A 21,142-nucleotide genomic window follows, 5' to 3' on the forward strand; every position below is an offset into this window, starting at 1 on the left:
ACTGTCCTTTGCAGTGTGAGCTCTACCCGGCTCGCCTCCTCTGAGGCCTTCTAAGGTCTCTGGCCACAATCTCTTGAATCTATAGCTTAGTAACCGGTAGCGCACTCAAGAACAACCACGTGTAATCTTAAAAGCCTTTATTATACCTACTCACATAATGCCTTAACTGATGCCCTGACTTGTTGGTTCCCTAGTGAACACCTGGTCAGAAGACCCATGTGTTCACTACCAAAACCCTTACCTCTTTCGGCTACCCATCTTGGCTTGGCCACCCAGGCTGGTGAGCCAGGGTGAACAGCAGGAGATTAAAGAGATGAGTTGGTTTTTAATTAATATCTTTTGTTTTTAAATCACTTGCATTTCATCCTGTATTTTTCTCCATTCCCTTATAACAAATTTTAAAAGAAAAAAAAAGTATCAGTAAAACAAATGAATGCATCTCTCCAAAATCTCACATTGTATGTAACATTTTACAACCATGCACCCCACTTCTGCCAAGGATCATAGGGATGTGTCTTTTTTTAAATCTCTTCTATGAAGCCAAGCTTGGTATGGAGAATTTTGTAACATTCAGCTTGGATTTTTTTGTGGTTGTTATTCTTTTCATTTACTTTATTATAGCTATGTTTGCAGTTTTCCTTGTTCTGCTTACTTCATTTAGCATCAGTTCATATGTCTTCCAGTGATTCTGTGTATTCACCATGTTTACCATTTCTTATAGTATTGTGACATTCTTTTGTATTCCTATACCATTATTTGTTTAGCGGATTCCTGATTGATAAGCACATCCTTTTTTCCCTCTGAGGCAATTGGGGTTATGTGATTTGCCCAGGGCCACACAGCTAGGCCGTGTTAAGTGGAGATCACTTCAGGGCTGGTGCTCTATCCACTGCACCACCTAGCTGCCCCTGAACACCTCCTTTGCTTTCCGTTTTTTGCTACCACAGAAAGTATGGCCATCAATATTTCACTGTGTATGGGGCCTTTCTTTTTCTCAGTGATATACTTGAAGGTCCTTTTTCCATTTTCATTACTAAATGTCTTTCGGATGACTATGTTTAGTTAAGTGCCACACATTTTTATATTATTGTTCTTTTTAATTCTCCATGACTTCTATCTGCTTTATGATCATTCTTGGTTTTGGTTTTAAATATTTTTTAAAATGAGCATATCTCTTTGATTGAACCAAATGAATCAAGTACTGAAATGGATAAGTCTTTTTGTTGCAGGAAATGAATTACTTTGATTAAACTTCTGCATAAAATTGATATAATTGTTACAAAGGTTGTTTCTGTTGTTCAGTTTACATTTTCCATAATTGCTTATTTAAATAGTTCAGCATTTAATTATTTAATTGTCTACCATACCTTCCTATCATATTGTTATCATTATTATTTCTAGCTTTTTACCCATTTCAATCTTTTCTCTGATAAGTTGGTTATATGCTTATAAAGTCAATTGATTCAGGATAAATCCCATACATATCAATAATGAGTCTTTTTCTATTTCTAAATAGACTACATCCCATCTATTTCCTTTCCTTTCCTTTCCTTTCTTTCTTTCCTTCTTTTTTTTTTTTGAAGCAATAAGTGTTAAGTGACCTGTTCCATTCATTTCTCAATATATCCCAATCTCCTCCAACACATTGTACTTTTCCCCAAACCAATGGATTAAAAAAAAAAAAAAGTCAGTAAAGACGGCTAACATGAAAAACCTATTTGGCAGCAGATATAACACTCTCTAGTTCCCAGTCTCTACAATGAAAAGCAAGTGAGATCTTGTCTCCTCTATTCTAGGGAGCCAACCTTGGTTTTGAATGCACACGGTGTTCAGTTTAATTGTATTTCTCTTCCTCTTTATATTATTGTAGTTGCTATGTATGTGATTTTGATGGTCCTTTTTATTTTGTTCTTCATGCAATCATGTGTCTTCCCATGTTCCTCTTATTTTTATTGAGTATTTATTGAGTATAGCAATATTCCATTATTCTTCTTCAACAGATTTGCCCCCCAAAAAAGAACAATATGTTTTCAGTTTAATAGAATTAAGATTAATCCTTTAATCTGCAATATGTTTTCAATTTCACATCAATTCAACAAAATTGAGCAAACATTGCATAAAATTTTGGTCAAGGCAGTAGGGATAAAAAGATGAAAAATACCACAATATTAGCCCTCAGGGACCATACAGTCAAATGGGAGAAGGCATACATATAAAATATACTGATTTGAATATAGCTTAGAACAGTATGTGAGAAGCCAAAAGAAAGAGTTAAACTCAAAAAACCAAAAAAAGTAATTGAGAGAGAAAACTTTTAGAATACAAGGCATATGCAGATATGGGGGAGAGGTGAGGTGAGTTCAGTCAGTCAGTTGCTAAATATTTTGCTATGTCCCAGTCATTAAATTAAGTGGTGGGAAAGCAATAAAAACAAATAGCCCATGCTCTCAAGGATCTTATGATCTAAAACTAGAAAGGAATAGTGGAGAAGGGTTGAAGGGAAGGTATCTGGTACAGAAGCATGATGAAGATTCCAAAGACATATAAAAACAAAATATCTGGCGGGAAATGGGGGAAAGACCGTGTTGAATCCCCTCTTTAAGGATTCAGATACAGATACCACCACAGTTACATATGGGCAAGGATTACCTGATTAAATAGCTTTCATCTTTGTGACCATTAGCATAAATATAAGAATATAGGAGAGTAAGCCATTTGCATCTTATCAAGATGATTAGTTTTAATAGGATGGCTATTCCTTGAAGGCCTGGAGGATCTAGATGTACTTTTTGCTTGCTCTTCCTATTAGATTACAATTGATTCAAGACTGTTTCCAAGGGAATTGTTCAAACAATAGCTCATCACGATAAGCATTTAGGTAGCAGTAGACTAGGATTTCTGAAGCTTGGAAATATAATAGAATTTGCTTCTGCTCTATGTGTTAAGCTTTCAAAGATATCTCTAAAATGTTTTCTTCAAGTACTTTTTCCCTATCTCCTTAAACTTTCATTCTGTTCAAAATATTTCATTTTTTAAAGTACCAAAATGTAGCTTATATGTACCCAGGAAAAAGAACATGTAATAGAGTGCTTTTATACTTTTAATGGAGAAAAAAATCCATTTTAACAGGGTGGAATGGGGGGTGGAGTTGAACGATAATATTGTTTACTTCACTGTGAGACCTCTTAGAGAGGCCCAGTTATTATTGAGAAATACTCTTCGTCCTACCAAATATCCCTTCTTTTATAATCTTTATTCTTTTGTATACTGTTCTATCTAATTCAAATAGAATAGTGGGTGTTTCCAGAGGTTATATGGCACTTTTCAATGCTGTAATTCTTTTTAAGTATTTGTACAATTAAATTTGTACATGTAATTTTCAGTACTTCCTTTGAAATTTTCCTCTCGTGCTGCCCTCTAGAGTACAGGTTATCCTGGACAAGAAAGCTAAGCCAGTAAAGCTCCAAATATTTCAGGTTCTACTAGACAAGAAGACATTTCCAGATGTTGTCCAAGGACTAACCTAGGTAGGGCTTGACTGAATGAATGAATATTTTGACTACATTGGCCATGAATATAACCTACTAACATATGAGAAATTATAGGCATTCATAAAAGAAGCACATACAGTGAGGAAATAATGAATCTTAAAAAACTGGAGGTTACTCCTGGTCTAATTCTAGAAATAAAGTTAGAAATAAATCCTCAGACCTCAAAATGTGAAGTCTGACTTAATATTTTCTCTCTCTCTTTTGTAAACTGTTTTTATTTCATTAAATATTTTCCAATTATATATTAAATTTTTAACTATCATTTTTTTTTCAGATTTTGAGTTCTTTATTCTCTCTCCTCCTTGAGAAGATAAGCAATTTAATGTCAATTATGTATGTGAAGTAATGCAAAACATATTTACCTACTAACCATGTTGCAAAAGAAAACACAAGAAAAATAAATATATAGAGAGTTTTAAAATAGCATATTTTAAGTTGCATTTAGAGTTCATTAGTCCTCTTTCTGGAGATGGATAGTATTTTTCATCATGAATCCTTTGGAATTGTCTTGGAACATTGACTTAATCACAGTAGTTGCCTTTTGCAGTTACTATGTACAATGTTCTCCCAGTTCTATTCACATCACTTTGCATGAGTTCCTTTAAGTCTTTCCAGGTGTTTTTGAAGCCATCCCATTCATCATTTCTTACAGTCCAATAGTATTCCAACATGATCATATACTACATCTTGTTCAGCCATTCCCCTCTTGATAGACTTTTCTTCAATTTCCAATTTTTTGTCACCCAAAAATGATCTGCTATAAATATTTTTATACAAATAGGTCCTTTTACCTTTTTTTTTTTCTATATATCTTTGGAATACATACCCAATATGGTATTGCTGACTCAAAGGGTATGCAGTTTTTATAACCCTTTGGATATAGTTCCAAAATGTTCTTCAGAATAGTTCCACCAACAAAGTACCAATAATCTTCTAACCATTAAATTAATATTCTTGACCTTTCTATAGTTTTAACCATCTTTTCCTCTTAGACATCATCTTTTCCCCTGGCTTTTATGACACTGTTCATTCTTGATTCTTCTCTTTCCTCTTTGCTTCTTTTCAATGACTTTTACTATTTCATCAGCCATTTCTCAACTTCTCTCCATGGATTCCCTCTAAAATAGATTCTTTCATAGACCTTTCTCTTTAGATTGAATATTCTTTTTCTTGGTTATCTCTCTAGCCTCTTTGGGTTTATTTACTAATTCTATGCAAATGTTCCCCAAATCTATATTCATTTCCCTAATATCTCTCCTAAACTCTGAAGCATGATTATCAGCTTCCTCATTCACTTCTCTGCCTGGTCATCCCATCAGCATTTCAAAATCAGTTGGTCTAAAGTGCTAAACATTATGTTCTTTTCACTCATTTATTTTTGTACATATTGTAACTACCTCACCCTGTCCACAGTAGAATCTAAGCTCCTTGAGAGTTGGAACAGTTTTTACTTTGTCTTGTTTTTTTCATCTCCAAGGTCTAACAGAATGTATAACACACTTGAAGTACTTGATAACTACTTGTCAATTGATTATTTGGAGACACATTTTAGTAGGCCTTTAATATTAGGCTGAGGAGTTTGTACTTTCTAAGACAAGAGAATCATTGAAGACTTTTGAATAGGGTAATAGTATGATCAGATTTGACTCTGATGCACAAGCCTAGCAAAGATGTGCATTGGAAGAGATAAGAAACATCTAGCAGTCCACTAATCTATTACATTTTTTAACTCCACCCCAAAAGCAAATACCTTATTTGGGATAGCTGAACAGATATACTATGTTCACCTTGACCTTGAACTACCCACCAACTCACAGAAAATATTTTGTTTGGTCCTTCCTTTGAAGCATAGTTTGATCATTCTCTTCTCTGAGAAACATTCCATTGTCTCCTTCTGAATGTCCAAATGTTGACTTCAGGGACTCTTGAACAACACAGTCAATACCAAGGCTAGAAATGTCAGAATTTCTGTTTACTAATGTATTCAGAATAGGAAACAGAAAGGTAGGAAAAGGCAGCTAGTACCTGTACAGTTGGGAAACTTGAGACAATTTCTGGCAAGAACACATCTCCAGAACACTGCTATGGGCTTTGGCTGCTGGGTATGGAACTGGTAAAGTGTGAGAAATTCTCTTCATTTGCTGAAAATCAAAGAATATGAAAAGGAATAATGGATTCCCAACTTCCTCTTTTAAAAAACAAACAAACAAAAAAACCCAAATAGCTGTTTTTATATCCACTGTTCCACGCCATAGGGTGGTATTGATCTTTGATTCTCAGTCATCAATCCTCTTAGATTCAAGTGCAATCAGGGGAGTTAACTTTGTCCATTACCCATTGCACATCCATGGGAAGGGTCTCTTTGTTCAAGATTTGTCTTTTCATCAAATGGATCGGGGGATATGGATTGAATCAAGATTCATCTAATTAGTTTTTTGTTATATATTTTAAACCAGCTTGGAGGAGATCATTTGTGACTCATCTTTGCCATCTCTGGAACTCAGTTGTCTTTATTCTTTCCTTAGGAAAAGTTGCAAGTCTCTGGAAAATAGGATCATAGAACTAAAAGGGACCTTGGGGATCATTTTACAGATCATATAATTGAGGCCCCAAAAGGCTAAGTCACAACCATATAGGCTGAAAATGTCAGAGGCTAGCCTTACACTCATTCTCTGACCCCTAACCCAGCAATATTTCTACTATATCACTTTATCATACATTCCCAAATCTCTTTTCTCTTGTGTTAAAATCATCCCTTTACAGACCAATCTACCTTATTTCAAGGGTAGCCAGGAATCAGTTTCTGGACCTATTAAGCAAGAATTAATGGAGGATTGGGAAAACAATCCTCACAGCTTCCCTTAAACCCCCAGATGTCATCAGACTTTACATCTTTGGTCTTAAATCAGCTTTTATCTTCTTTCACTTAAATCTAACTTTTGACCATTATAGAGGCCACTCAAGATCCCTAAGTCTAACACTTGATTTATATAGCAGAGGCCACCCTGTATGGTAGCAGAGTAGAATGAAGTTGGTAATAGTGCTGAGTGTTTTCTTAAGAATTCAATATTTACTGATTTGAATACCACCCTGGAATTTTCTCAAAGACATCCAATGCAGAAAGTTCTTCCCAAACATAATCTTTTCTCTCCTCTTGTAGTAGAAAAGCCCAGCATAGAAATGAAAATGTTGATTGGAACAGCACCATCTGACTTCAACTGTATAACCACAAACCATGCTCACCACTACCATGGCTATTTTTTACATTAAGATGAGGAATCTATGGGAAGGACTAGATCAGAATTTAGCATTTGAGATAGGTGGGGAAATGCTTTGTTAGGATTTTTTTGAATTTGCTTGGACTTTAAGAAAATGTTTAAAGTATATTTTATTTAAAACTTTTACATCATGGTCATTTATGGATATAAAGGGTTACATTTTTAAAAATCCAAGTTGCAAATTTTGTTTTCAGTTTGTTTTTGGTTTGCTAGAGAAAAAATGCAGATGAACATAAATGATAGGCAAAGGAAATTAGAAGCATTCATTTCTTTTCATTTGGTCAGTGGCAGATGACTTGGTCTGAAAGAACATGGATAGAAATGTAATCAAAGGCATCCATGCATAATTAGACAGTGACTCACAAGAAGCTCATAAGAAATGACTGTTGAGCAAGGGATTGTATAGCTATGAACATTTCACAGAAGAAAATGGTTAAAGAAGACAAAAACAGCTAAAGATATCACTGTCAAATGGCCTCTGAAGTGTGTTTTTTTCAAATATTGGCCAATGGGCCACTTCACATTGATTTCATTTTGTCAAAAGTGCTAAAAACCTTTACAGCATCATCATCAGTCCTTCACATTATTTGGCATCAGTCTATATAACTAGAGAATGGAGTATAAGGTTTATGATAATTTGATTCAGAGGATCCCGTCAAAGTAGTCATAGAATATCTTTGCTTCATCTATTACAGTCCTTAGGACCATTGCAAATTGGAATGGTCCACATTCCTGACAAATTATATGAATTGGGTTTTGTTATCATCATCCATGAGGAAACTAGTTCCTTGTATCACTACCCAGAGGAGAACTTTAACTTTGTATTCCCAATACTTACAGGTATTTTGTCTGGTTCAAAGTACACCTTTCATCAATCCTTTCAGAATGAATAAAACAACTTGAAAGTTGTATTTCCATTTTGCTGCAATTTCTTTATGTCTTTTTGTTTTGTGCACAGTGGGAATATCCACATGGTTATAGTTCTATTTATCTAATAATGTCTCATTTGATTAGTCATTGGATAGCATTTTCACCAACAGTTAAATGTTTATTGTATGAAACCTGTGGTTTCTAGCACCCCCCTCCAGATTTTAGGATTAGAGTAGTGAAAAAAGATTATACAGAACCAAAGGCCATTTTGGATTTGTACCTTTTCAATGGATCACTAAGACCAAAAAACAAAAACAAAAACCCACCATCACCTAGTGGCCTATTTGCTAGTGAGAGCCTCTATTTATCATTAAGCTATTATCATTAGGTAAGATAGAAATATATTTTGCATGACTTCATATTATAATGGATATTATATTTTTGTCCTCAATACATGGAGGATTGATTGAAACAAGGGATAAAATTCATAATTTTAAATAATTTTAAAGGAAAAACCAGTTTTATGTATAAGCTAGGTTGGTTTGCAGAAGCAGACATTGTCTTTGCCAAAACCTTACCTGCAAGTTTTCCCAGCTTAATAAAATCCGATAGAACTTGTATTCCATTGGCTTCATCATTGAGCACTTATGACTGTTTTCATATCATGATAAGGCTATTTATTGAGGATAGATAGATGATATTTTGGATCAATGAAGGCAGTATCCACATTAATGATACCTTAAGCCCACTGAAATATCAAAAAAATTGCTCAATGGCTTGAAAACTACTAAAGATGGGAGCTATCACAGAGCCATCAAGTTTATCCCCAATTATCTTATCCAACTAGTACGTGGGGCATGAGTCCTTTTGACACCATCCCTAGCATCCTAAATACCTCTTAGTCAGTTGATTTGGATTCAGGACATGAGTTGACTTTGCCATTTGCTGTCTTTGTGACCTTAGGTAGGTCCCTTCAATCTTTTGAGCCTCAGTTTCCTTATCTGCAAAATGAGGGAATTGAAATGTATAATTTCCAAAGTCTCTTCCATCTGTGATCCCAAGCTCCTATGAAATAACTATAAAAAGTAGGTATTGAAAGCTATGGAATGCACCAATATCAGTCATAGATAATATAATTGTGCATTATATATATATGTATATATATACATATATATATATTTGTACATTCTAGGGAAGAAGTCTATAATATGTACAAGTTTAAAAAATTTTAGAGCAAAATTAAAAAACCCACTAAAGTAGCTGCACAAAATATGCATTTTTTGATATGCACAACATTTCCCAGGTAATACTTTATTTTTGGAGGGAAATATGAAGTGACTTGCCTATGATCACACAGCTAGTAAGTGTTTGAGGCTGAATTTGAATTCTGATACCAGGGCTGATGGTCTCTAAGAGCGCCATCTATCTGCCTCTCCACCCCCCCATTCAATATTTTAGGAGAAAAAATGTGACTTGCATCCAAATTCTCATAAAATCTCCTTTCACACATCATGTGAAACACAGTGGAAAGCTGAATTTGGAAAAACAACATTCCAGGTAAATGTAACTGAGTCATAAGAGTTTTCCTTTATCATATTTCTTAGTTTTTTCAATAAGTATCTGAGTTTATGCATTGGGAATTTGATGTTACTATGTTAAGTCAACAAATTTTAAAATGCACAAATATTAAGTACATACTATATGCCTAGCACTGTGCTAAGATTGGGAATGCAAAGAAAAGTAAAATACAGTCGCTATCTTCAAGTAGTTCATATAGTCCAATAAAGGACTATAATATTTAACCACATCGCTGGAAAAAAATAATTCCCAACACACATTGAGATTTAGTCTGCATTATAAATACATTCCCCACCATTTTATTTAAATTTATAATCTCATCTCCCAAATTGGTAAATAGCCAAAGGATGTGAACAGCAGCTTTTAGTAGAAGAAATCAAAGCTATCTATAGTCATATAAAAATATCCTGAGTCATTACTGATTAGACAAGTGCAAATTAAAACATCTATTCATTATTGGTAGAGTTGTCAACTAACCTAACCATTCTGGAAAGCAGTTTGGACCTATGTTCAAAAGGCTATCAAACTATGCATACCCTTTGATCCAGATCTTAAAATCTGAATTCCAAAGAGATAAAAAAGAAAAGAAAAGGACCTCTGTGAACAAAAATATTTGTATTAGCTTTTTTGTGATGGCAAAGAATTAGTAATTGAGGGGATGCCCATTAATTGGGGAGTAATTGAATAAGTTGTGGTATATGATTGTAATGGAATAAATAGTATGGTGCTGTACAAAATAACAAGATGCTTTAAAAAAAAAACTGAAAAGACTTACATGAACTGATACAAAGTAAAGTAGGAAGAATCAGGAGAACTTTGTACACAGTAACAACAACATTGTATGATCATAAATTGTGAATAGTAGCAATTATCAGCAATGAGATGATTTAAGACATGATTAAAAAATGCTATTGACCTGTTGAGAAAGAATAGTCTGAATGTAGATTGGAGCATACTCTTTTAAAAACTTTATTTCTTTGTGTGTGTGTGTGTGTGTGTGTGTGTGTGTGTGTGTGTGTGTGTTTTGTTTTGTCTTTTCTTTCACAACATGGCTAATATAGAAATGTTTACATGACTGCATATGTATAATCTATATCAAATTACTTGTCTTCTCAAGGAGGAGAGGAGGGAGGAAATGCATTTGGAACTCAAAAAATTTCTGTGTTAAAAATTGTTTTCACATATAAGTGCAAAAAAAATTAAATGAGCCAGGAAAAAAGTTTATGTAATCAACACAATAAAATAAACCTTTATTTGTAGAGTATGTAAGTGTTCACCTTAGACTTTTTCACTGAAAATTTTAACAATAGGCAGGGACTATTGAAACTGGTTCTAAACTTCACAAGGAAAACAACGTTCAACTTGAAATGTATTTTTTATCTAGCCAGCCCAGATGTCAAGAGTTTACCACATATTAATAGGGATAATAGAAAGCGATAAAAATAGGTCTATACTTGTGATTTCTTTGGTAGGAATTCACAGATGAAGATACTCCCTATACCAATTCAGGTTAACACCTTCTCTGCAAAATATAGTTTTATAGAGTTATCTAGACTTCGGAGAAGCTAAGTGATATGTGGGATTTATACCCAGGTCCTCTTTGCTGGTCCACTGCACCATGATGCCTCTCAGAAGACACACATGTTGAAATACAATAAAGCAAAGAATAAGGAAGGGAAACATGGGTCAGGATTGTTTTTGGAAGAGGGGGAAGGAATTGGCCCAACGGAGAACAGATCAGAATTCATTCCTAATTCTTTGTTTAATATAGCTGATGAGTTACACAAATAAAAATTCAAATAGCTTTCATTAGCCTCTTGTACTAGATTGGTGAGGGCTTTTTTCTGAGAAGAAAAATCACAAAAATTCTTTGATAATTGGGGGATGGTTAAAATTGCAACTTTTTCAATATGCATGATCAATTAAACAATCAATCAACAAGTATTTATTAAGTGACTACTAATTGCCAGATCTACGGGTAGGCATTTGTGTACAAAGGAGGCAGGCAACATTACTTGATCTGTGCTTCAAGAAAATCCTTTGGCATCTGAGTAGAAAAGGGATTAGAGAGGAGAGAAATTTGAAGAGGGAAATGATGTAGGAGACTGTTGCAATAGCCGATGTGGGAAATAAGGTCATGAACAAAGATGGTTGCAAGGTATGTAGAAAGGAGGACACAGAGGCAAGAAAGGTTATGGAGCAGAAATGACAAGACTTGGCAGCTGATTGGAAAGAGAAGACAAAGGAGTGAAGACTGGAAATGTCTGCTATATTGTCAGTCTAAGAGATCAAAAATTTGGTGGTATCCTCAAGAAAAATGAGGAATTTGGAAGAGAGTGGGGCTGGGAAAGAAAATGAGTTATTTTGAATGTATTGAATATGAGAAGCCTCTAGGACAGCTGGTTTGAAATGTTAAATATTCTGTTGATGTAAAACATTCTCACCCTTAAAAATTGATGACATGAGAGATTTAAGCTCATGAGAGACTAGAACTGGATATATCTGTGCAAGATGTGTGACAAAGCTATCCCTCTCAAGTATATAATGGGAAGAATGGAGTGGACATAGTATTTTGTAGACATTGTAGGCATTTTCAAATGTAGCACTCTTACTTTGCTCCAAGTGTCTATTTTCCCTCCATCATTTACATTGTTTTTATAATAAAATAATTGACAATATAGAATAGGGACTGCCCTTCTTGGAGGCAAGTATAGGCCAGATATCCCCTTTTCAGAAAAGCTATAGTGGGGATCACAGGATACTTGGTTCTGTGAGTCCCCTTAATTGGAATTTTGTGTTGAAGGTCTATGGACTCTTGAGAATTAGAGTACTCTTATGAAACCTCCATCAGAGCCGTGGCTCCTCTCTTTGGGTGATTCTCTTTGGGGAATCCTTGAAAATACCTTCTTTCCCTCTTTTTTTCTCATCCAGAAAAGAAGGGGTTTATTGCTCTTTACACAAGTAGCAATGGTAGCCATAGCACACAGCAACAAAAACAGCCTAGGCTGTTGTTTTCTGCCTTTTTGTTTCCTTTCCTAAAGGAGGTTAACAGTAATCCAGAGAAACAAACATTTCTTGCTTAGATGGCAATTCTGTGTCAAATTTGAGAGATCCCAAATCAGTTGTTGACTGCTCAGAGAGAGGTGATTTCCATAAAAACAGGATACTCCTTGGAGAAGATACCTACCACAGAGAATTCTATGACTGAAAGGTGAAAGCCAAACAAAGGCTAGCCAGGCGTCATGTACCATGGACAGTTCCGGTTATACTGTCCTATAAAGCTAAATTTGCACTCCAGGGGGAGCATGGTGAGTATAATGGACCCTTGGAGATCTGGGTTTGCTATGTTTGTTAATATGCGCTTAGGAGTCCTTTAGACTTTATACAATTTTTATGGCAGAGGAAAAAAAAAACCAAAAAAAAAAAACCATTGTTCTGCACCTGGTATTCACACAGTATACAGAATACTGTTACTAGAAGGGATGCCATTGATCACACTTTGGGGACCCCTACCAAGAGAGACATCTAAGAGATTTTGGGAGTATAGTGGACAAGAAAGGATGGCAGGCCCTCTTTTTTCTGGGGATCAGGAATCCTCAGAATTAAACTCAGATCAGAACTGAATGCAGCCTTTTCTGTGAGCTCCAGGGGCATGGGTTACATCTGCGAATTCACAGTGCAAAGTATTTTAGGGGTCTGGGGAAGGTAGCATTATTAATAAGGGGGATTAGATCCTTCCTCATATAGGGGGTGGCATTTGAGCTGAACTTTAAAGCCAGCTATTTATTCTGAAGAGTGATGGACAGGAAGGAATTGCTTGTCTGGCATGGAGGATAGCTTATGCAAAGATACTTAGAAAGGATGTGGAATGTAATGCATGGGAAATAACCAGAAGTCACCATGACTAAAAGTAAAATATATGAAGTAGGATAAGCTACAGTAAACCTGGAAAACTAGACTGGAACCAAATCATGAAGACTATAAATACTGAGTAATTTATATTTTAACGGAGAGGTAAAAGGAAGGTCATGGGAACTTCTTGAGCAGGGGAGTGACAAGGTCAAAATTGTATTAGCTTTTCAGGAGTTATGGGAGGATGGATTGGAAGCAAGGGGGATGAGGCATTATGAGGGGATTACAATGGCCTAGGTGAGGTTTGAAGATATGAACTAGTATAAAAAGAGTGTTTGTGTGATAGGACTTGAGCTTTAGGAAGGTCACTTTGGAAGCATGTGGGAGATAAGCTGAAGTGGAGAGTCTTGAGGCAGGAAGGCTAAGAAGGAAGCTTCTGAGAAAGGATGAGAGCCTACACAAGGATTATTGTACCCATCTCAGTGGAGATAGGGAACGTGTGTGCTTGAGATGATCAGCCACTGTCTTAGAATTTCTACGGTCCCTCTTGAAGGCAGTTAATCTGAGGATTGTGATACTTTGATTTGCATATTTATATTTTTCAATCTTGCTACATGCCTAGTATGGGCCTGATAAATTTTCTAGAAATGAATTACCATTATTATGAATGTTATGGAATATTATTGTTCTGTAAGAAATTATTTCAGAGAGGTCTGGACAAACTTATATGAACTGATGCTACATGAAATGAGCATTATACACTTATACACTTCAACAACAATACTGTATGAGGATGTATTCTGATGGACGTGGCTCTCTTCAACAATGAGATGATCCAAATCAGTTCCAATTGTTCAGTAATGAAGAGAACCAGCTACCCCCAGTGAAAGAACTATGGGAAATGAGTGTGGACCACAACATAGCATTTCTGCTGTTTCTGTTGTTCTTTACTTGCATTTTTGTTTTCCTTCTCAGGTTATTTTTACTTTCTTTCTAAATCCAATTTTTCTTGTGCAGCAAGATAACATATAAATATGTATACATATATTGTATTTAACATATACTTTAATATATTTAACATGCATTGAATTACTTGCCATCTAGGGGAGGGGGTGGGGGGAAGGAGGGGAAAAGTTGGAACAGAAGGTTTTGCAAGGGTCATTGTTGAAAAATTACCCATGCATATGTTTTGTTAAAAAAAAAAAAGCTATAATAAAAAGATAAACAAATAAAATAAAAATAACAACAACAATAAAATAAATTATCATTAGTATCAGGTGTGCTTATGCCTTTAAAATGAATGGTACATCCTGATCTTTCAGGGATGTTTGGCTGGCCAGTTAAGGCTCTGGTGGGGGGAAGAGAGGGCTTTCAGAGTAGAAGGGTGTACCTGTCGCTTGCCCCAGAGGCTGACAAAAGCTTTTTTTGGAGATGGTTCTGAGATGATGTGTTGGGGGGAATGGAAGGGGGTGACCAGAAGTGGCGCTACAAGAAGTCTATGGCCAAAAGAACTCCATCCATATAGCATTGTTATTGCAGCTGTGTGTAGGCTGCTGACTCTTTTCTTACAGACTTTTATCATTTAGCTGTCTTTTCAATGCTTAGCATAGTGCCTAGCATATTTAATATGACTGATTTCTGAATGAACTTCTCACCCATAATACTTTGACACTCAATTATTTTAATGTTAGCATGGGGATGAGACCAAAAAAGGAAACCCCTCAACTTTCTTCCTTACTAGTTGAGCTCTTCAAAACCATGAGTGGAAGAGGGAAGAAGCCAAGGAGTGCCATCTATTAGAGTGTATGCTATTCAACTTCATCATTTGTCTCATCTTGTGAGCTCATAAAATTTCAAAGACAGAACACCAAGAGTGCATGGACAAAATGGCAGATGGGTGAGGAAGCAAACAAAAGCAGAAAACCTGCTAGGAGAAGATGGCAATATTCCAGGTAAGAGGTGACTGAGCCTGGGTCAGGTAGAATTGGAGAATTCTAGAACTGGAGACCTGAGTAATCAATCACTTAGATGATTCCATCTATTTCAGAGAAAAATAACAGAGGCTTAATAAGGTCTAATGACATTGAAAGTCACTTAACCCTTTGGGAGGCAATAAGAGTGAAAAGAGTTTTTAAGTTCTAGGACCTGGGGGTCAGGTTCCACCTCAGATTCACACTCCTGAATGACCTCTCTGAGCCTCAGTTTCCTTATCTGTTGGACTAGATGATCTCTGAAGGTCCCTTCTAGTAGTGTCATGGTCCATCCCATTCCTCTAGAGCTTCCTTTCCTTGGTCCTGTGCAGATACTTAGCTGGAGCGCGCACGTCCCAGGAGTCTTCATGGCGCTATGCCTGAGCTGGGGGATGATGCTGAACAAGTCACAGCATGGACTAACTTAAGCGTTCACAAGACCTCATCTCCCTGGGTCTCTGACTAAATGCACATAAAATTTGATTCGCCCCCTCATTGACCCTCCTACTCCCCTCAGCAGCAGAGCTAAACCTCTTCTTTCTTCAAGGCCCTGCGCCTGCCCACCCACTTTTCCCAGGCAGAGAACTTCATCTCCTATCTTCTGCGACACCCGAAGCTCTCTCGGCCCTTCTCCCACGTGCTCATAGCCTTCTTCCCTCCTGTATTTTGGGGAGGAACGTTCTCCCTCCATTATTCATTTTTTTTTTCTATATCCACTGGTTTTAGGCATCCACCTCCAAACAGCTCTAGGTCTTTCTTACCCTAAACAAACAATAAACAAAAACCCAGAAAATAAAAAATCAACTTGGTACCCCTCGAGCTACCATAACCCCCCCTTTTTCATATTTACTCTCACTAAAAAATCATCGATATTTTCTACCTCACCTACGTCTAGACATAGGATACTTTCTTCTCCTTCTCCCCCCCTTGTCATTGCAAGCTGGCTTCTGACGCTACCACCCAACTAAACTGTTTTCTGGGGGTTAATCGAAAACTGCGCCGCCAAACAGAACAAAACCCCCTCATGATCTTCCTTCTCCTTTGTCAGCCCCGCCCCAATCCGCTTCCCATTGAGTGTACCCTCATTCTCCCAAGGCCCCTCACCTCCGATTCACTTAACTACTTCTCTCTCCCTCCCACTTTCTCCTCCCAATCAATCATTGCCAGATCTTGCGGATTTGACGGTTCCTTTGAACTACATCCGTCTCTTCACTCACAAGACCACGCCCTTATCTCTTCTGGCCCAGACTCATGGTAACAATCTGCTGATTGGTTGATGGGCTACACAACCTTTCTTCCCGCTTCTGCCACTGGTCTGGGTTTAGGTCCTTCCAGAATTGGGCTCCAACCAATCTTTCCAAACACCTTCCATTCCTTCCCTGTGGGCATCCCGTGTTCCGTAAAGTGCACTGTATTTGAAGCAGTTTAGGGGGTTCTTGTCTCCGATGCCCCCAAGAACATAGCTCTCGGACTGGAACGGTCAGAACTGGAGGGAGGTGAAATCAATTAGTGAGAGCCACACCCAAGGGATGGGGGAGGAGTCATCCAAAGACTCAGGCCCAGAGGTCTTTCTCTACAAAAACGTGGGAAGGACAGACCTAAGGAGCCACACCTAAATTGGGGGAGGTCCACATAAGGGGTGGAGTCAGAATTGGAATGATGGGGGCAGGAGGGCGGAGCCGGAGGTGAAGGGGCGGGGGCGGGGGCGGGGCCGTAGAGGAGGGAAACGAAAGGGGAGGAGTCAGAGAGCAGCGGGGTCTCAGGAGGCGGAGCCGGGGAAGAGGCACATTCTCAGGGGGCGGAGCGGGAGAGAAGCCAGGGCCGGGGGCGGGGCTTGGGTGTGGACTGCGCAAGTGCAGTTCCTTTCCTTCAGTGGCGCGGCGTGGGGCGGGGCAGCGGCTGTCTGTGCCGGGTGTTGGTCTGACGGTCAGTTCGGGACTCTCGGGGAAGCGGTTGGCAGCAGCGGGGGCACCGGAGCACGGGCGATGGCGGTGTCCAGGTCAGAGGCGGCGGCAGCAGCGGGACGGGCCCCGCGAGGCGGCGGCGTGAGCATGCCTTCCCGGAGCCGGTGGCGGTGGGGCCTGGCGGGCGCGAGCTGCGCGCTCTTGCTGCCGCTCCTGCTGCTGCTGTTGTGCGCGCCCCCGAGCGTGGCCCAGAAGAAAAAGGAGGTACGGGTGCGCGCGTGGGGGCGCGGCTGGGCTGGAGGGGTGCGAGCTGCGCGTGCGCAGAGAGGGCTCGGGGAAGCAGCAGGTGCAGGAGCGGTGGGGGTGGGGTGTCTGGCGCACCGGGGCCGCGTTGCCGGGCAACGCCACGTTTGTTTCCGCGCTTCGACCTCATCCTCCTGTTCTCATGGCAACAGCAGCGGACACCCCCGCGCGTGCCCACACATACCTTTTCGTTAAGCCCCGCCCCGGGGCGGGACCTGTTTTTCCCTAGCTGGGAAATGAGCGGGAAGAACTTGGAGAAAGTGGGTTAGGGTGACTTATCCATCCGTCTCTTGAATGCAAATTAAGACCACTTGCTGCCCTGGTCTCGGGGAGCTACCCTGGGGTGGGGCCGAGCCGAGGAGCCTGCAGTGGGCTGCGGACCAGAGCGTGGCGGCTGGGACTGCCTCACAATCTGCCTAGTCTGTAACCTAATTGGGGTGAGGAAGGGGACGTCCAAGGCTGCCTAGAAGAGTCTCGTGTCATTTCACAGGCCCTGGGATTTCCCTCCAAGGATACCTGACTCTCCTGCGGCCCCCTTCCCCATTTGGCTTTTCTCATTGGATGGACTGCCCATCCCGACCTCCCTCTCCCACAGGAAGTGTCCTTCTGTGGCTTTTCATACACCCTCTGATGCTATCATTACGCCACTCCTGGCCACTGCTTTGTAAGAAAGTGTCCAGCTTGTTCAAGGGCGCCAGCGTGCTGGTCATTTCTGCGGTTGGTTACTGAAACTAGTTGGAAGTTATTTGTGGATTTGTTACCTTTCCCCGTGAAATTTCTCAGTGGCAAAGATACAGAATGTTACCCACCAGTCAGCGAGCATTCATTCAGGGCCTACTGCGTGCAGTCCCTCTGCTAAGCCCTGGAGATAGAAAGAATGACATTTTCTCAGAAGGAGCAGTGTGTGAGAGGGGAAACTGCATGGAAACAGCTTGTTCATCTATTCCCAAAGAAAGTGGTCAAGAGAAGGCACTAGTAGTACTAGATGGTGAAGAGTCCAGGGGGACTCTTAGGTTGTGGACATGAAGGACTGGGAGGATTGGGGTGCCTTTGACAGTAATAGGGAAGGGAGAGATGATGGGGCAGCTCAGTGGTACAATGGATAGAGCCAGGCTCTGGAATCAGAAAGACCTGGTGAGTCAGTTAACTCCAATTGCCTCCCCCCACCAACCCCCAAAATTAAAAGAAAAAAGGAAAGATGAGTTCTGTTTTATTTTGGATGTCTTGAGCTGGAGTAGTGGGATATGGGAAATTAGAGGTTAAACAGATTGGTGCAGGAGGGGTAGATAGGAGAATCATGGGATGAAAATGAAAGCATTGGGAGCTGATGAGATCACTCCGGTAAAGCAGTAGAAGAAAAGAGGATCCAGGACGGAGTCCTGGGGGACACTGTAGTTAGAGAGCATGGCCTGGGTGAGGATGCAGGAAAGGAGCCTGAGAAGGGCTTGGCCAGAGAGGGAGAACGGGGACAGAGGGGGTGTCCAGAAAGCCTAAAGAAGAGCATAGCAGGGAGGAAGTGTGATTAACAGGCTCTTCCCCGTTGTGTTGATCAGTTTGAAATGATTGTATATAGCATTTAATTCTTTACACAAAAAGTCTGTTGTTTCATCTTTCTGATTGTGAGATTACGTTTAAAAAAAAAAAAAAAAAAAAAAAAAGAAAGAAAGAAAGAAAGAAAGAAAGAAAACCTTAAAAAAATTTTAACATTGCTGGAAACAGCCACATGATAGCAATAGAGAAAGGTCCTGGCAAGGTTGTTTTAGGCTGCCTGGAGCTGGGGACACATTTGTGGGCAGATGCAGAGGAGTCAGGAGTGAAGCAGTAGTGAAGATAGTGAAAAAAGGAGAGATGTTGGTACAGCCAGTGCTGGGAGAGGCAGAAGCCCTGCTGTGGGCCAGGCCTGGAAGGGAGAAGGCTTGGCCTTAGTAGGGAATAAATACATCAGGAGAAAGGGGGGCAGGGGAATGATGCAGAGAAAGGAACTCATTTTATATGATGTCAATGAAAATGCAGGCTCTATCATGTGCTGGGAGGGGATCCTGCCAACAGTTTGGTTAGGTTTTTGTACAATTTTTTTTTTTTTTAAAGAACTCTTAACTTTTTAATTTTTATTTATTTTTATTAATTTTATAATTATAATTTTTTGACAGTACATATGCATGAGTAATTTATTTTTTTTTACATTATCCCTTTTATTCACTTTTCCAAATTTTCCTCTCCCTCCCTCTACTCCCTCCCCTAGATAACAGGCAATCCCATACATTTTACATGTGTTACAGTATAACCTTGATACAATATATATGTATAAATACCATTTTCTTGTTGCACGATAAGAATTGGATTCCAAAGGTATAAGTAACCTGGGTAGATAGACAGTAGTGCTAACAGTTTTTTGTACAATGTTTTAATTCACCTTCAGCATTTAGTGCTTGTGACTCAATGTTAGATCATTGAAACGTGTGTGTATATGAGACGGAGACACACACACACACACACACACACACACACACACACACAGAAATATGTGTGCAAGTGAAGTGAATCTTAAAGACTGAACAAAATAGAGAAAGCCTAACACTAAATGTAAAACGTAGAAGCTGCCAGGTTAAAATATAGTCTGCATTCTTGTCCTTAGATGGTTCCTTCTCCATCAAGAGGATTCCCTTTGTTTTTATGTTACCATACATCTGGGCAGTTTACTTCTAGAGGACAAAAATGGGGGTCTTGAAATTTACTGTGATGTGTCTAAAAAGTGCCTTTCCAGACCTTAGGAAGAATGTTTTTACTTATTTCAAATAACATTTAATCATTCTCTACTCTTCCTTTAAGTTCTTTTCATCTAAATCTCTTGTTTTCCTTGGTACCTTGCTATTGGCAATGTAGCACAGCCCTGTCTGTGCCAAGCTTACAGAAGCCTGTAAAGACTCAGCTTACAGTAATAAGGACACCTCCAAATAAACCAAATAGAAGATGGATGGTAATGGAGGTCAGAGTTATACATGATGAGAAAGGAACGAGTCAATACAGTAATCGCAGCAACCACTAATGACGATGTATTCCTACCCCAGCTTGTTATCATGACCGTCGACTAGAGATACAAGTCATTTTCTCCATTAGGATGTAACACAGATATCTTATAGTTTGGCTCTCATTTTACAGAGAAGGAACCTGAGGCCTAAGTTGTGAATAAGCTGAGCAAGGTTACTCATGTGGTCAGAACTCAGATTTGAATCCAGAGAACAGAGATTTCCCTATTGCACTGTTGCGGGTGAGGGGGTGGGGGTGCATGTCCCTGAGCTCCCCAGGATTGTTTTTTTGGGCAGACTACAGTTAGGGGCTCTTACTGCAGGGTTAAAGGAAGGCATTTACCAAACTGAGGAAGAAGGGGCAGTGCTTTAGGGTGGCCCACTCTTTTAACTGGGCTGTGTGTACAGTTAATCTGCCCTGCTATAGATACTTAATCCTCCTGTTGTCCTCACACTTCTCAACGAACTTCCTCGGTCTAAAAGAGAATTTAAGTACATGAAATCAATGACTTCATTCTTGTTATAGTCATTGGGGGAAGGGGAGAAGGAAGGGGACAGATGGAAAACACCTTTCTTCTGTAGACTGAATCCTTCCATGTAAGAAAAACAATGGAGCAAAAACCCCACACAAAGTGATTCTATAAGATGATGTATGCTATATGCTATATTGAACATGTATTGGTCAACCTGCTATCTGGGGGCGAGGGGGGGAAGGAGGGGAAAAATTAGAACAAAAGATTTGGCAATTGTCAGTGTTGTAAAATTACTCATGCATATATCTGGTAAATAAAAACTATTAAATTAAAAAAA

The 21,142-nt window shown here is 39.1% G+C and overlaps 1 protein-coding gene across 1 annotated transcript in view; it reads left to right on the forward strand.

Moving 5' to 3' along the window:
• The first annotated feature begins 16,916 nt into the window (after positions 1-16,916).
• Positions 16,917-21,142, forward strand: part of TUSC3 (tumor suppressor candidate 3) — a 71,962-nt gene continuing 67,736 nt past the window's right edge. The window contains exon 1 of the mRNA XM_074304820.1: positions 16,917-17,267. Coding sequence (XP_074160921.1) covers positions 17,085-17,267 — 183 coding nt within the window. The 5' untranslated portion in view covers positions 16,917-17,084. The remainder of the gene's footprint in view (positions 17,268-21,142) is intronic.

Source organism: Sminthopsis crassicaudata, chromosome 3, assembly GCF_048593235.1.
Source record: "Sminthopsis crassicaudata isolate SCR6 chromosome 3, ASM4859323v1, whole genome shotgun sequence".
In the NCBI taxonomy this organism is placed as follows: domain Eukaryota; kingdom Metazoa; phylum Chordata; class Mammalia; order Dasyuromorphia; family Dasyuridae; genus Sminthopsis; species Sminthopsis crassicaudata.